Source organism: Erigeron canadensis, chromosome 4, assembly GCF_010389155.1.
Source record: "Erigeron canadensis isolate Cc75 chromosome 4, C_canadensis_v1, whole genome shotgun sequence".
NCBI classification, from domain to species: Eukaryota; Viridiplantae; Streptophyta; class Magnoliopsida; order Asterales; family Asteraceae; genus Erigeron; species Erigeron canadensis.
The window spans coordinates 21,006,963-21,023,406 of NC_057764.1; the positions used below are offsets into that span (position 1 = coordinate 21,006,963).

Here is a 16,444-nt window from a genome sequence, read left to right on the forward strand (position 1 = left end):
AGAAGGAGTTCAAGAATGAATGCATGGATATAGTGCTAATTCGACTTTACGAAATGTTTTAACTTTATAGAATGTTCGTCAAAATGACTCCCTACGGGAGTGAGGAGTGTATCTCTTCCCCTCACTACTTTTTTACATTTTCTCTCCTCTTATCCCCTCCCCTCTCTCATGCAAGGATTGCCCCTGCCTCTTCTCCCTTCACCACTTTTTAATTTAATTCACTAGGTGGGGGACCACTTGACAAAGTGCTACAAACGAGACACCTTCGATGACCACTATCCCCTCACTCCTCCTTTCCTCCACGATATCCCTCTTTTGGAGTGGTATTCACCATGCCGATACCGTGAGATACCGGGTTGCTCCCGCTGCACTCCCCACCCCCTAATAAAATATCAGCATTAACATACTAATCTAACATAAATACTAAAAGAGCTTCTTAAATTGTTTTTTACATAAATCATCACCCTTAGATGAAAAATCACTTTGAATTAAGACCTTTAGATTATTTTGATTAAATCATCTTTCTTTTTTAAATTCATACTTACTAATTATCAATAAAACTAATAACAAATAATTAATAAATATACTAACATTTGACTATGGCTTTCTTTGGCTTACGGCTCGTCTTTTTTAACATCCTCCAATTGAATCATCATCACAATAATATATCTATTTCATTTACATATTAATTTTTAATGTATATTTATATTCACCGCTTTCTTAATCTAACTAAATTGTATAATTTGAGGGTACGTTGTAATAATGTTTAAAGTAAAATATATTAATCCTCAAAAATTGTTTACTGGCAATAATGATATATACGAGTATAACGTTTTGTATTACTAATTAATCTATGGAATATTATATGTTTTTCGTTCTTACCCGCGAATCCAGAGATGGATTTAGACTATTTTTGCGAAAACTTTTACCGTATGTTTATGGAGCCTTCAATACTAACATACAAAGAACTTTCACAATATATGTTATTACTTACGAAGATTTAACATGGCTTTAGCCCTAGTGGTCAGGGGTATCTTATAAATCCACTATGTGAGCCCTGTGAATGAGTTTACCCAAGGTCTCAGGTTCGAGCTTTGGGGTTCTCATCTCAAACGTATATTTCATGAGAAGGGGTTGGGGGTCCAGAATTATCTGGTTAGAATTGTCTCCAACACGTCTAAATCGAAGCTCAGTTGCAAAAAAAAAATAAAAAAAAAAAAATTTATATACCTTCACCCGCGTATTACGCGGGATATTATCTAGTCTAGGTTTAATCACTCATCTTTTTTTTAAATTGTCAGTCTTTTTAATACCTTAATTATCCATCAAGTTTTAAATATTTCTCAACGGACACCGTACGTAAATCTACCCAATATACCTCGAAAATATTTTTCAACCCCTATATACTTAAACTAACTCTTTTTCTTTATTCACTAATTTAAGTATCTCCACATAATATACGTATAATACCTTTAATGGAATTATATACAACATATATCTCTCAACCCTTAAATTTACTACACTACTCTCTATTACCTCAATTACTTTTATATTAATAACCAAATGGTAGTAACAGCGATTACAACAATATGTAAAGGGGTAGTGATACTTCTACAACAAGAATTGGCCATCTACAACAAAGATACAACTTTTTATACGCAGAATACAACTGCATGATGCAGGTTTTGTTGTAAATGGATAAAATTTGTTGTAGAAATATCATTTACCATATGTAAAGTAGTCTTATGCTCTAGCGCGATCCAAACAATCCAAAAGAGATTTAGCAGCTAAAATGCCTTAGAAAATCCTTAGAATTCGATTGAAACCTTTTTATTTCGAAGCTATATGCAGCTCTGTTTTTGTGAGGGTGTTAGACGTGTATTAATAGAGTTTCAGCAAAATCCCTACCTGTTTTAGGCATATAGTGGTGTACGTAAATATACAACGAGAAAAAGTCAACTTTTGGCACCATACCAATTATCTAAATATCAAAGTTGAGACATGCATGTGATAGTGATTGAAAAAAGTGCTAATGTGATTTGATTTCTATAAATTGTTTCAATGGATTCATTGAAGTTCAGGTTTTAATTAAGAATCATATTAGCAACTCTAAAAACCATATGACTTCTACTACACTTTTCATAATGAATTCAGGTCTTAAACCCCCTCCAAGCGTGATACATGTGCATCCCTCGTTTATTGGTTTGCAAGTAATTAAGAGCCGTAGCGCGCTTCTTCCAGTTTCTAGAACTGTTCCCTTGAAACCAATGATGATGCTAAAAAACCAGACGACAGAGCTTCAAACTAAGGTTTCAGATCTTGATTTAGGAAGAATGGTTAACGATGGTTTTGTTTTCCGGCAGAATATTCATATTAAATCATATGAAGTTGCACAAGATGCCACACCTACTATAGAAACAATTATGAATCATTTACAGGTATACTTATTGATGTAAAATGTATGTTTTCCAATTAACGACGTGTAAATTTTGTCATATATATACAAATTCAGTCACAAGTTCACAAAAGAATATTTCGAAGGTTTTTAGTAAATTTTCTTTCTACCACATACATTTTTATAACGTTTAACACGTGACTTGAGAAAAACATCCGATCTAGTAATAGATTATGTAGGATTGTTGTTTGAAAAAAAGAGCATTCAAAGTAAAGAAAGTCTATATATATATTCCTGAACCCAACTCACAATTTCAAGCTAAATTTCTAGGAAACAGCATGTAATCATTTAAAGGAAGTTGGGATTTCACTTGATGGCTTTGCTACAACCCCGGAAATGGCTAAAAGGGATCTGTTCTGGGTGACAGCAAAAATGCAAGTGGTAGTTGAGCGTTATCCATTATGGTATAGCTTTAATTTTATGTTACATGTATCTTCATTTTTCAAGCTCATTAATAGAAGCAAATTAACAAATCATCAAGCTAGGTTTGTTATAACTTTATGGATTGATGAACTTAATTACGCAAGGTGAAAACTATTATATATATGTTATAGGGGTGATGTTGTTACAATCCATACATGGAAAGCGGCTCTTGGAAAAATTGGTTTGTGTTGTAATTGGACATTTTCTGATTCCAAAACAGGCGAAATATTAATCCGAGCATCAAGGTAACAATAATCTTCGTCACCTACCAAATGGAAAATAATAACTTGATTATTGAAACCTATTTTGTTTGTATATATGGAGGCATATTTATAATACTTCTTGAGCTATTTTGTAGTACTTGGGTGATGGTAAATAAAGAGACTAGAAAGTTATCCAAATTTCCAGATGAAGTTCGAGCAGAGTTAGAACAATACCTTTTGGATACACCCGCTGTAGTCACACATGATACCATAAATTGGTCAAAGAAAAATGAGACCATTGTTGGCCATGTTCCCATAAGGGTTAGTACAATATTATTATTTAATCTTCAATTATATATATCCACGTGACCACGTAGACCTTAATTTCTAATTCCTTGCATCTACAATTATATATATTTAGACAACATATTGGGATCTGGATGTTAACCAACATGTTAACAATGTAAAACATAGCCGGTGGATCCTTGAGGTAATTTGCCTAACATTTATTCCAACGTTGAATATATATTACATATATATATACGTATGGAAAATGATTAATTTGACTAATTTATATGCCTAAAGATAAGGCTAAAAGAGAGATCAAGCCATGTAACAATATCAAAGTAGAGATAACGAAAGAAAATGAATGGAAAACATGTGTCATCTGATGCATGGAGTAGACCTATTTTTAGGCATATGAATTAGGAGTATATATTATTATCTCGCTATACGTATATATATATCCATTCTGCAATTATGACCCTTAATTGATGTTTTATGTAGAGTGTTCCAAAGACTATTATAGAAAACTACGAGCTTACTAGCATGGCATTACAATACTGTCATGAATGTAAGGAGGATAGCATAATACAGTCACACACTTGTGTAACTGTGGAGGACGATATCAACGATTGTAACAGTTTTGTGTGCGACCACCTACTTCTACTTGAGACTGCAACAAGATGTGACAAGATCACCAAAGGAAGGACTAGATGGCGCAAGAAACATGGAAAAGTAGTCGAATACCATAACGTTGGTTCGTCGCCAAATAATGGAAATGGAGGAGTATAATTAATTTAGAAAGAAAAAAGAAAACAAACTGCTTAAAAATAAGCTAGTAATTAATAATGTGTTTTACTTACATAGGAGTGACGCTAATTTTGGCGCCACAAATTAATCCGACAAAATTAAAGGGCCAGTAATTTGTACTTGTTTTGAATGTTTTTTATGTAATAATATTACGGATGTAAAGAAATTATGTTTTATTTACATCTTTAAGTTTTTAATATATTAAAATAACTAGTTTTCAGCCCGTCTCATGGACGGATAGTCTCAAAATTAAATATATATATCAAAGGTAAATATTAAAATAATAAATAACAAAACAGGTGAAAAATAACAAAACATGAACAAAACAAATTGTAATTAAAGAAATCTTCAAACTATAATTGACAACAAACTAAATCAAAAGACATGAAAAATAACAATAACATAACAATTCAATATCAAATAATAAACAAACATGAACAAAATACCAAAAATAGAATTAAAGTGATATAAAAAAAAATGCATGTTTTTTTTGTGAAGAAAATTTACTAAACTTGATTTGTTTATTAAGAATAGAAAGGAATGGAATAATATATGAATGAAAATGATTAATAAAAATTTATGTTGTATATATAATAATAATTTTTAAAAAAAGGCGTAATTGGACTGTATTTGTATATATATTAGGTGGATGCCCGCGCATTGCGGCGCAGTAACAAACGACACTTTGATTATTATGTTAATTTTTTGGAAGAATAATCCAGTCATTATTTTTGCGAAGATTATAAGATCATATTCCAACTGATAATATTAAAACATGTTGGAGAAAGAAAAAGAAGAAATACAATGACTGAAAGTTGATAAAGGTAACTATAATCAATTTAAAAAAAGGCGAAATAATGACCATAACAACAACTAACCCATGATAAACTTGATAAACTAAAATAGGTGAGTGAACTAAATGAGCCAACATGAATTAACAACACACAAATGCGCCAAAGAAAGTATTTAGGATGGCACACAAATGCACCAAAACATATCTATATTAACAACAAAGATAAAATTCGATCAACAACACACAAACTTTCAAGAAACATCATTATCCCTTAAGAGATAAATTTTCATGTAAGTTCCTATCTCTATAAATAGATACAGTTACCTAAGTTGCAACGGAGTCAAGTTCATCAAAGAAGAGACATGGTGCAAACCTCCCTGCTTCTAGCTCCGCTAACAATGCCATCTGGTTGCTCCTTGTCAACTTGTCGGAGAATGAACAAAAATCACAAACAAATGAAGCGATTATGACCATTGACCAGGAAGTCTTCTGATTAAGTACAGGTTGAACCCCTTATCCACCTTCTAATCGCAGAAGTTATCCGTTTCCGAATTCTGATGTTCCTTGTCTGTACTTTGTTATATAAAGATCTATACAAAATACTATAAATAAGAAAATAATAATCACAAAAGTTGTTGCCTAAAATGGTTATATAAAATCATTATAGATTTGCCTAATTAATTTATTATTTCATATTATTATCTATAACAAAACTTCCGTATTAATAGAAACTATTATACACGTATTTGGTAGATATACACAATAACGAAGAAATAATTACCATATTTGGTATGACCACGAAACTTGTCATTGCAAAAAAGGACCTTTTAGCATGACCACAAAATCATGAGATCTTTTCATAAAATTCAGAATTTGATTGTATTTCACCTAAACCTGACGCTACAACAAGTTTATGAGAAATCATAATCTTAATTTTTGATTTTTTGAACCCATTCCTAATAAATAACATCAAGATTCAAAGCTTATCCTTTAATCTTGCTAAGAGTATTGATGAGCGAAATAATTAACTATATTTTTCTAACAAGTTTTAAATTTATAAAGTACAAGGTTAACTTCTCTACTACACTCACTCACGGGCAGTGGACCCGTTCGTTTATAGTATAGTAAATAGGTAAGACTAGAATCGTTCGCAGGGACTATGTCTAAGAAAGTAACTAGGTGTAACTCTAGGATTTGGGGGTTTGTTACTAATAAAAGTAAAAGACAAGAATCTGGTATTACCGGCGCAGGGTGTTTTAGAAGAAACAACGAAAGGATTATAAAAGTAAGCTAATGCAAGACAATAATAAAAGTAAAATACTTGTTTCACATCTCCTATCTCATGGTATGACAAAAAACTATCCTACCCATTTGCTAATATATTGGAAACTTAATCACGGCTCAAATTCTCGTTAGATTCACTTCGTCTAATTACTAATGTTGTCGCTAGACTCATACTAACATATAAACAAATTATCACTAGATTCATTGTCTAAGCATTATTGACCTAAAGTTTGTATTACTAGTTCATCTTTTAGTTACTCGGCTCTTAAGCCATGACCAGATAATAAATCTCTCTGGTGAACACAGTGTTTGTTTCCAAGTCACTGGATCGCGTCTGACATTGTTAAGCATCATGTTCAACTTATTTTAATTATTATGGTTCCGGATCCCTCGGTTACAAGTGAATCACCTTTTACAACTAGTTATAGACTGACTAGTGTTTTTCATCCTAGCATATTAGTCCTAGTGTATGATCATAGACAACCATCTAAATTAAACTAATATATTCAGATATAGAACCAATAATAATGTGAAAAACTCATTAACCATATATAGATCTACGATAAACAATAAAACACACTCCAATAGATCTAACAAATAAAGTAAAACAATAAACGTCTACATAATCACATTGATTCAAACAACTAAAAGCGTTTAGCTACTCATCGAGTAGTTCAGATCCACACAAAAGACATAAGAACAATTCATGTTTGAATGTATGTAAATGAACTAGAAAGATAAAGAAAGAATCAACTGGATGATGTAGAATCACACGGATGATTAGCTGATGTTATGAACCTTTAGATCTGCTTGGAAAACCCTAGAGATGCTCCAAAGTTGACCTCGAAGTGATCTGGTGCGGCTCCTGTTCGTTCGTTATGTTTTTTAGGGTTTTAGGTCGGTATTTATAGGTTTCAGATGAAAACCCTAGTTGGTGTCAGCGCCGTTGGTTGACTTCCAATGGCGTTGGGGTGACAGGATAGGCGCTGGCTTGCAATGAGCGGCGCTGGGGGCTTTAGCTCCAACAGGAAAGTTGTAGATCTTTCTCTCACCTTTCCGTCGCTTTGGCTCTATGGTCGTTTGCTTCATGTTGGCCTCAAATTCTTTATGTTCTGCTTGCTAGTCTTCATCCAAGAGTCTTGTGGCTTCATGTTAAGCTAAGCTGGGTAGAGACGTTTGTCTTCACTTGCACGCTTTATGAACCTATCATAACATGTCATCCATTTAAGTACCGAAAGTTCACATTTCTTAACTCATTTAGACATAAAAACTCGACCTAATGATATAGGAAATAATCACAAAATGGACGCTCATCAAGTATCAGTCAAAATGAAAACTAATTTATAAAAATTCATCTAACGCAACTAATACACATTAAATCGACACCAATTTAACCTTAAACTAACAAATCATGGATGAAGAGGCGAAGTGGTTGTGGTTGGCAGCGTTGATCCTGGGACTGCTTGGTTGACGGCTCAACTTCATCTCCGCATAGCATGTGTTACAATAAAGAATTGATATTATTAATGAAACATATCCATGTAAAAAAAATCATGTAGTGCAAGGTTTATATGTATCAACCTATGGAGCCTCGTACGTAATGAAAATTGCATCAAATGAAGAAGAAGGAGATTGGGGGAGAAAAAGGAATTGATTTGAGACCCTTAATAGCGATTCAAGACAAACAAAAAAAATTCTTTACTAACAATATAAAACAACTTACATGAACAACGGATGATGTTACATTTCCTGTATGTACCAAGAGGGGTAAATCAGGAAAATTAAATAGTAAATAGAGAAAACAATAGATTGAATGTTAAACCAAGATTAATAATCAAAAGTTCACCTAACCGATTGGATATTTCGTAAAGGGTAAGATTCTGCAGATGTTGAGGAGAGATGAGAAGTGGGGGAGGTTGGTGGCGATTTGAAGTGGTAGTGGTGTAGTCACACACACACACACAAATATATATATATATATATATATAGAGAGAGAGAGAGAGAGAGAGAGAGAACGACGGAGAGCCGCATGAATTGTATCATCGATTTGAGATCAGACTTGTGAGATCCATCATCGATTTGTGAGATTCTCATCATCGATTTGTTTTTGCCATCATCAATTTGTGATATTCCAGCAGCGGTGGTTGGTCATTCAGGCAGTGGTGGCTAGGGGATATGGCACAGGTGGTTGGGGGGATTTGTGAGATTCCGGCGATACAAACTACGACGGAGATTGAGATGGTGGTAACGGTGGATTTGGTGGTGGTGAAATGGGAGGAGATTGGGGTTCCTGCGAATCATCAGTGAGAATGTGAGATTTGAGATCGGGTAATTTGTGGTTTAATTTTTTTGTAAAGGTAATTTTGACAGCTGGGAATAGGATGGGTAAAATATTATGTAAATGTGGAGGGTATCATTGAAATGAAAAAGATGCTTAAAATTAATTTCAAGATCCTTTATAAGGGTATATATATATATATGAGAAAAGTGAATATGGGGTTGTCCCCCATCTAAGCTTAGATGGGGAACCCTCGTACACATATATTTTATTAGTATTTGTATTTTAAACAAATGATGGGACCCCCATGATATTTATAGATTAAAAAAACAAATTGTGAGGGGCTCCCCATCTAGTTTAGATGGGAGACAACCCCATATTCACTTCCCCCTAAACTAGATGGGGAGCCCCTCACAATTTGTTTTTTTAATCTATAAATATCATGGGGGTCCCATCATTTGTTTAAAATACAAATACTAATAAAATATACGTGTATGAGGGTTCCCCGTGTAAGCTTAGATGGGGGACAACCCCATATTCATTTTATATATATATATATAAAGTTTTAAGGATGTTATATATCTTTAATATTTAAAAAAGTTTGTTTGATAGAAAAAATTTATTATAGAGTTTTAAATATAATTATTTATTTAATAAGCAAAACAAATCCAGAAAAAAAAAGAGAGGTAGAGTAATTAGGAGAGAGTTTTAGGCTTAAAAGGGGCTTTAAGGGGTGCCAAGTGTACCCCAAACTTCATCTTTTAATTATATTATATTTAGTATGTGATATTATTATGAAGGTTAATTAAGAACTAAATATAAATATACTTGCAATCCTATATATGATATGGGCCCATAACATAAATATGTTTTATTTCAATCACTTGTCCGATGATAAATAGATAACAAATAGGATTGTTTACATATTCTTTGATAACAATTAAAACTCTTCATTTGAGTGACAATTATAGCTTTAAACATTAACACGCAAAACTAATATATAAAAAGAGAGAAAATTTTATACCTTTTTGATTGAGAGATAGAATGAATCTTGTATGGAGTTCATATTAATTTGGATTTAGTATACAAGTAACACTCTGTTGTAAATCGTGCTTTGTTTAGTGATCGTCCCATATTCTACGAAACCTATTGTGTTTAGGATAAGGATGTTGTATATCGTCATCTGTGATTGTGTTTGGGATAGGTATCTAGAATTCATATTGTGTTCATATTAAATATTAAATTTATTAATATTTATAATTTATAAAAGTATAATCTAATATATTATTAAATTGGACGACATTATCAAAATTGTGTTGACATACCAATGTACGACATTTATAGGTATTAGATTTTAAACAAGTGTCCAACACTACTGGACACGAGACTTACGACATTATTAACATTAGATATTGATACTAAGTGTTCAATTCAAATGCCGAGAATGTTAAGCAAATAGAAATAAAACTAATGTAACAAAAGAATATTGGAAGCATATACCCTCCTTCATCATTTGAAAGACTTCTTTATAGACGAAATTTCTTGTAGTGTTTTTTGTCTTCTCGATTAGTCACATATTAACACTCTAAAGCCATTCTCGACTTAACTCAAGATAGTACAATTGTTTCTTGTGTGAAAGATATTGCAATGTACAATTGTCCGTATGTGAAAACCGCGCTTTGTAGATAGAAACCAATTTTAATAAAATTGTAAAAATAATTATTTTAATTATTTGTTTTTTAAAATTATGTAAAACTAAATGATGAAATCGAGCGATAAGATTGGTTAATAATTTGATTAAATCGAACAAGAAGATTGGTTAATAAGTCGTTAGTTTAACTGTCTCTTACGATATATATATATATATATATATATATATATAGATTAAAATTTATATTAAAATAGTACAATTACTGTTAAAATATTAATATATTTAGATTAAATTTAACTTATTATAGCTAATTATATATATATATATATATATGATAGAACATATTATTAGATATATATTAGTTATTATTTTATTAGATAAATATTAGCTATTAATTTATCGAATATATATTAGGTATTAATATATATTTATTATATTAAAATTATTGAGTAAAAAGTGTAAATTTGTGATGGAAACAAAAAAGAGTAAATTAAAGTCAAAATTGAAAACAAAAGTCAACATTAAGAAATCGAGAGTTGTGATTGGTCGATAAGTTATTAGAGCAACTGTATTTTAGTATTATAAAAGATTGTGTCGTGAATTCTGTTTTAGTTTATTGGTAGATAGGTAGATTTGATTCCTGATGGGCCCCGATAATTTTGTATGTTAAATTTTTGTAAAATTTCGTACGGAAAAATATGGTTAAAATTTTTTGGGACAAATGTGGCCCCATGAGTGGAAGATGGTTACGCTGCCCAAATCTAGGTGTTAATTTTTGTTTCTTTAGATACCGTCTAAATGTATTGGGCCAAGGAGCCGAAGATGTTAGGCCCAAATGTGACCTAGTTCAAGAGTATTACAACAGGTACTCTGCCAGGCGATGGTAATCGCTTCGTGGTCAAGCTAAAAAATAGTATTGTTATACTTGAAGCAAAATAACCAACGCCCCACCTCTCTTGCACATATGGTCAATATATTACATAGAAACTCTTGTGATAACATAAAAAAGTTTGAGCACTATATCGTACTTCTATAATTTCTTGAAAGCTATCTACTTTTGTACTGTAGCAAAATAAATAATATTGTTAGGGGCAAGGGTCTAGTCGACTTGTTTTATCGGTAAAAAACATCGGCATACATCGGCAAATCGGCATCCCTATAGCATATGTATTGGCTAGCTTTGGCAAGTTTAATCAGCTAGTTATGGCAAGTTTCATCGGCATGTTTTTGCTGATGCAAGTGAACGTTGGGAGCTTTTCATTGTTGGCTTTTCTTTTGTCTTATTCAATTTATATGAACTTTGGGAGCTCCTGTGAATTTTTGTTTTCTAAATTGGCAAAAAAAAATTCTACTACATCACACTTTTTAGCAATAAATTGGTAAGAATTGGCTAGTTTTTGGCTTGGACACATGGTAATTTCTTATTGGAAGAAACTTACCAAAACTTGCTAAATTGTCAAAGGTCTCACGCACTCCACTCTTGTCCCTTATGGTGAAAAATGTGATATGTACCCATTGATAGAAAGTTGCCTTTGGCAGAAAATTAGTGTATTTCGAGACCACGCGCCAAATACACCAATGTGTGGTTAAAAGCATTGGCTTTAATGTGATCGAGCAGTAGGAGAATTTTACTTTTGGCACCTTTTTATTCACTATCATGGTGTTCAATTTAGTGTCTTGTTGTTCATTTCTATGTTACGTTATCTCCAATGCCAAATATGTCTTTAAGCGTTCTTGAACTGCTATATTATATCTTTATAAATCCTTAAAATCCGTATGCATCCTTATAAATTATTCAAATCTTATAAATTTATCTGTAACTATACAAACATCCTTACATATCATTTAAGTCCATCTATAAACAAAAATATATTACAAAAATATATTAAGTAAGGACAAGTAAGGTCATGCCTTTAGATAAGAGTGCCCTTTAAAAAATATTTGGTTTTGGACAAACTTCAACGATAAAAGATATCCAAAGATAACTAATGGCACCCAAAAACACCCCATTGAAGATAGCCTTAATAAAATTTGGCCGTTCAAAAAAAGAGCCATAGACATCCTTGCAAACGTGCGGTACAGTTATCCAAAAAGTAATTGTCTTTTTACCACAGTTAAACATAGAGAAAATGTCATAAATGGTCCCTCTAGTTGTTGGTATTTGCATTTTGCCCCCTGTTGTTTTTTTCGTTGCAAACAGTCTCTTGGTTTTTCATTCTTGTTGCCAGTGGTCCCTCACACTAACTTTTGTTAGTTTTAGCCATTAAATCCTTCATGCGCATATCATGTGAGGGCATTTTGGTCCATTTTGTAATCACAAGGACTATCTGTGATAAAAAACATTTTTTAACTAATGATAAATTATATTATATAAATACGAAAGCAAGTACCCGCGCGTTACGGCGGTGAGATGATGAGGGTGATAGGTCATAGAGTGTGATAGCCAAATGCCTTAGCCGTACGGGCTCCACTCTCATATTTAAAAATTCGTCGAAAGTATATCGAATGACATCTCTAATGAAAGAGCATGAATATTTAAGAACACCCATATAATTTTTATAATTTATCGATGTACGGTTTTTGAGATATAAAAGATTTTGAATGAATTGGAGGAATATATGATTTATGGAGGAGAGAGAAAACAAATGATTGGTTGAGATTTGAAAAGAGAGAACGGGTGTTAAGTAAATATAGATTTGAAATATGAGCATTTTGGGAAAGTAAATGTTGAAACTTAAAATGTAAACAGGGGAGATCTGCTTTATAATATAGTATAGATATATCTATCATATGTATCTATGACTTTTATATCTCTCTTTACATACTAAAGGAGGGTAACTTAGTTTTGTAGAAATGTTGTGTTGTCAAGCATATAGGCTAGCCACATTGGATCTATGACATCATGAGTGATGAAATTCGTGTGTATTTAGAGGTATGTTTGGTATGTGGGAAATTAATATAATAATCAGATGATTTCAAAAAAAAAAGTTGGATGTGGATTGGGCGGGATATAAGGAGGATTAATTTTGAAATTGAAGATGGTATTGAAAATGAAAATGGGCGGGATATTAAAAGATTTTGGATATATGTTAAATATATATAATATATATGTTTTGACAGTATTTGCAGAAGAGAGAGAAGGTGACTCTTCCTATATATACTTTTCTTATGTTTTCAAGATCAAACTCACAATTCAATAATGTAAACTAGATATATTTCTCTTTCTTTTTTTAAACTTCTTGCATACACTTTTTCTATTATTTTGTTTCAGGAACAGATCTTGATTACGATGGTGAATTTTACTTTGAAGTTTGAAGATAACAGAGAATATAAAGGAGTGGATGTGCTGTGTAGTTTAAAGTTCTGGTACTCACTACCTCTCGACATCTTTTTCTTAATAATCAAAGCTGTTATTCATGTATCCAATTGCATTATGATTTAGAAATAAAGGGATTCGCAACTTGAAGATGATGATGAAGCAGAAAAGGTATATGAGTTTCTAATAAAGAAAGAAAACAAGATTTTAATTTTAGGTTTATAAAATTATGTGGGTTTTTAATGGTTTTGACTTGTGTGGGTTTCTTTTTTAATGTTATTTTGATAAGAAGCATTAAAGTAACAACACATGGTTTTTTTGCAGGATATGTGTTATCCATGTGTTTGATGTTATGTCTCAAAGAGGTATATTTACATACTTTGATCGAATCGGGTCACCATCATATATATTCAAATTCTGAAATTGAAAACTATATATACACTATTTATTTTTTTTTGTTTATGTCCTTGCTTTTTGTTTTGCAGGTGTAATAAAAGTAATTTTTGTACAACATAAGATATTGGTAAGTTAATTAATCATCTACATATTGGTTAGTTAATTAATCAACGGCTAAAAGCTTTGTTTCTTTATATATAGAGATGATACGGTTTGGGTTTTACGATTTGGGTTTTATGATTTGGTTTTATGATGTCTTTATATATATTAGATATGGGTTTTAGATGCGAATTTTGTTTGATGATTTATATGTAGAGATATAGATATGTAAAGCTGCTTGTGTTTAGGCTTATGATGATGATGATGGAAAACAAAAGGCAAGAACAAGCTTTGCACAAATGCAGCCTAATATCAAGGTATATATATATATATATTATATATTATTGTAAAATATTTAAAATTTTACTTTGCAAGCTAAAACTGTTCTTGATATATGGACTTTTCAATAATGACTATATGTTTGGTGATAACATAATATGAAACTTCAAAAAGAGGTTGCATCTTTGTAAAGAGAAACTATGATTAAAATTCAAGACTGGCTGTGTGAGATATGATGGTTGTCTCTTATAGATTGGCTATGATGATGTGTTTACATTCAAAACAAGTTTGAGGTTATGTGTTCCTTGGCATGGCACTTGAGATGCAGCCATGTTGAACCATTACTCTTACTTCAACATGTCTGAGCCTATCTAATCTTCGTACCCAGAATGGTATATTCATACAAAAGTTGTTTGCTTGGTTGTTCTCTAGTGGCAAAAGGGTGTTTTGCTGCTGTCACGGCTGCTATTTGGGCTGTTTTCATAATTTAGTTGATGGGTCATGTAGGTTGCAATGCTGATGATTAAGTTATCTACTAGCAACATTTACTCATGGGTTGGGTATAATGGTTGGGAAGTATAGAGTTATCAATTCAAGTTATAGGGTCTTTCCATTACAGTATTAGCTACTGGTTTTGAAATGCGTACACTTTAAACTAGAGCTATATAGTTTGTATATACGTGTTTTCATTTTCAAATTTCCCAGGTAATGTGGAGCATTGGTTAATTTTTGACCTTCTGGTGAGCCATATAATGTGTATATATGTGTCCCTTAGTTTATATTTGAAACATATGCATTTTTTTTATGAAGAGATGAATCTAATAAAAGTGTGTCATTAGAAGTAAAGGATAAACGGATTTGATCAAATATGAGCATGAAAGGTTTGAACTTTGGCTTCAAGTTATTATGCATTCTTTTCTTTTTGTGGTACCAATTTTTGGAATGATATATGGATTAGTTTGTGGTATCTCTACAAGTTAAGGTTTGGAAGTGTCTTTAATGTGCAGTTTTAATAATAAGCTAATATGATCATGTTGATGGACATTTATTTCATGTTGATGATCATGATCTCACAAACTTTGTTATTTTATAAATTTAGTAACATACATAATATAACTAGACAAGTTGTGTATAGATTACAATTTTGCTATACTTACCTTTTCATATGATAGAGGTTTATTTTGGTATATTTTGAAGCAGAAGAACATGGCTGTATAAACTTGAAGATGATGTTATTGATGAATTCGTGCTTAGAAAGTCAATTTTGCGATGGTTAGTTGAAGTTTTTCTTCTTTTTTTGGTTTTTATTTTTATATTCTGAACTTCTTTTTGGCAGCCAGATTTTAATTTAAACGGTTCGAATATGCCATTTTAAGTATCGGTTGAGAACAGGGACATGAATCAAATGAAGGTGTATGTGATTATATTTTGTTTTGTAACTTAATCAAAAAAGACAGTAGTTTTGATTTTAGTCTTAGTTCTTAAAGATTTTAAAGATTTCTATAGGTTTGATGACACCACACGGTTTTTATTTTCAGACGGGTGAATTAACGAGTGATGACTTTAAAGGCTTCAAGGAAATAAAGCATCTTGAGAAATGATTATGATGATCGAAAGGTATACATTATTCCAGCTACATAGTGGTGTCATCAATACTTATGTTTTAGAAATGGTTTTTTGAATTAGTAAATAAAGTCTACTGTGTTTTGAATTCCATAGTACTAATATAAGTAGTCATCATTGTTATAGTTCACATTTTGATATTTAAATGATGGGATTTATGCAGGAAAGAGTTGAAAAAGAGAATGAAATCTTATGTTGGGCATGGCTTGGCAGAAATTACAATACGAGAAGAATACGGAAGTCGATAAGTAGACAACCACCAGTTTTGTGACTGTTGGTGTTGTTAATTTTCTATGTTCTGTTGTAGTTCATGTTATTTTCAATATATTCCATATGATGAGCTCGAGTCGACAAGCACCAGGTTAGTATATTACAAAGACCACATGGTCAGTAATGTGATCTCATTTGTGTTTTTTCTTTATCCAGATTCTGATGGTAAACTTAGCAAGATCCATGTGATGTTCCATCCTACTTATAGGAAAAGGTGTTGGCTTATAATGCTTATTTATATCTTGGTTTTGTAGTTATGATGCACGGGAAAACATAAGTGTG

General features: G+C 31.8%; 1 protein-coding gene across 1 annotated transcript; it reads left to right on the forward strand.

Annotated features, from left to right (window-relative positions):
• Positions 1–2,144: 2,144 nt before the first annotated feature.
• LOC122597131 (palmitoyl-acyl carrier protein thioesterase, chloroplastic-like) lies at positions 2,145–4,155 on the forward strand. The gene is made up of 6 exons (XM_043769763.1): positions 2,145–2,438; positions 2,726–2,859; positions 3,010–3,123; positions 3,237–3,402; positions 3,503–3,571; positions 3,868–4,155. The coding sequence occupies exons 1-6, from the start codon at positions 2,145–2,147 to the stop codon at positions 4,153–4,155; spliced, it is 1,065 nt and encodes a 354-aa protein (XP_043625698.1).
• Positions 4,156–16,444: the final 12,289 nt, after the last annotated feature.

Bases quoted from the DNA above. Each gene is read 5' to 3' on its own strand.
- LOC122597131 (XM_043769763.1), top strand. From the start codon at position 2,145: ATGAATTCAGGTCTTAAACCCCCTCCAAGCGTGATACATGTGCATCCC. The intron at 3,124-3,236 runs GTAACAATAATC...GCTATTTTGTAG, and splicing joins ATATTAATCCGAGCATCAAG to TACTTGGGTGATGGTAAATA. The intron at 3,403-3,502 runs GTTAGTACAATA...ATATATATTTAG, and splicing joins TTGGCCATGTTCCCATAAGG to ACAACATATTGGGATCTGGA.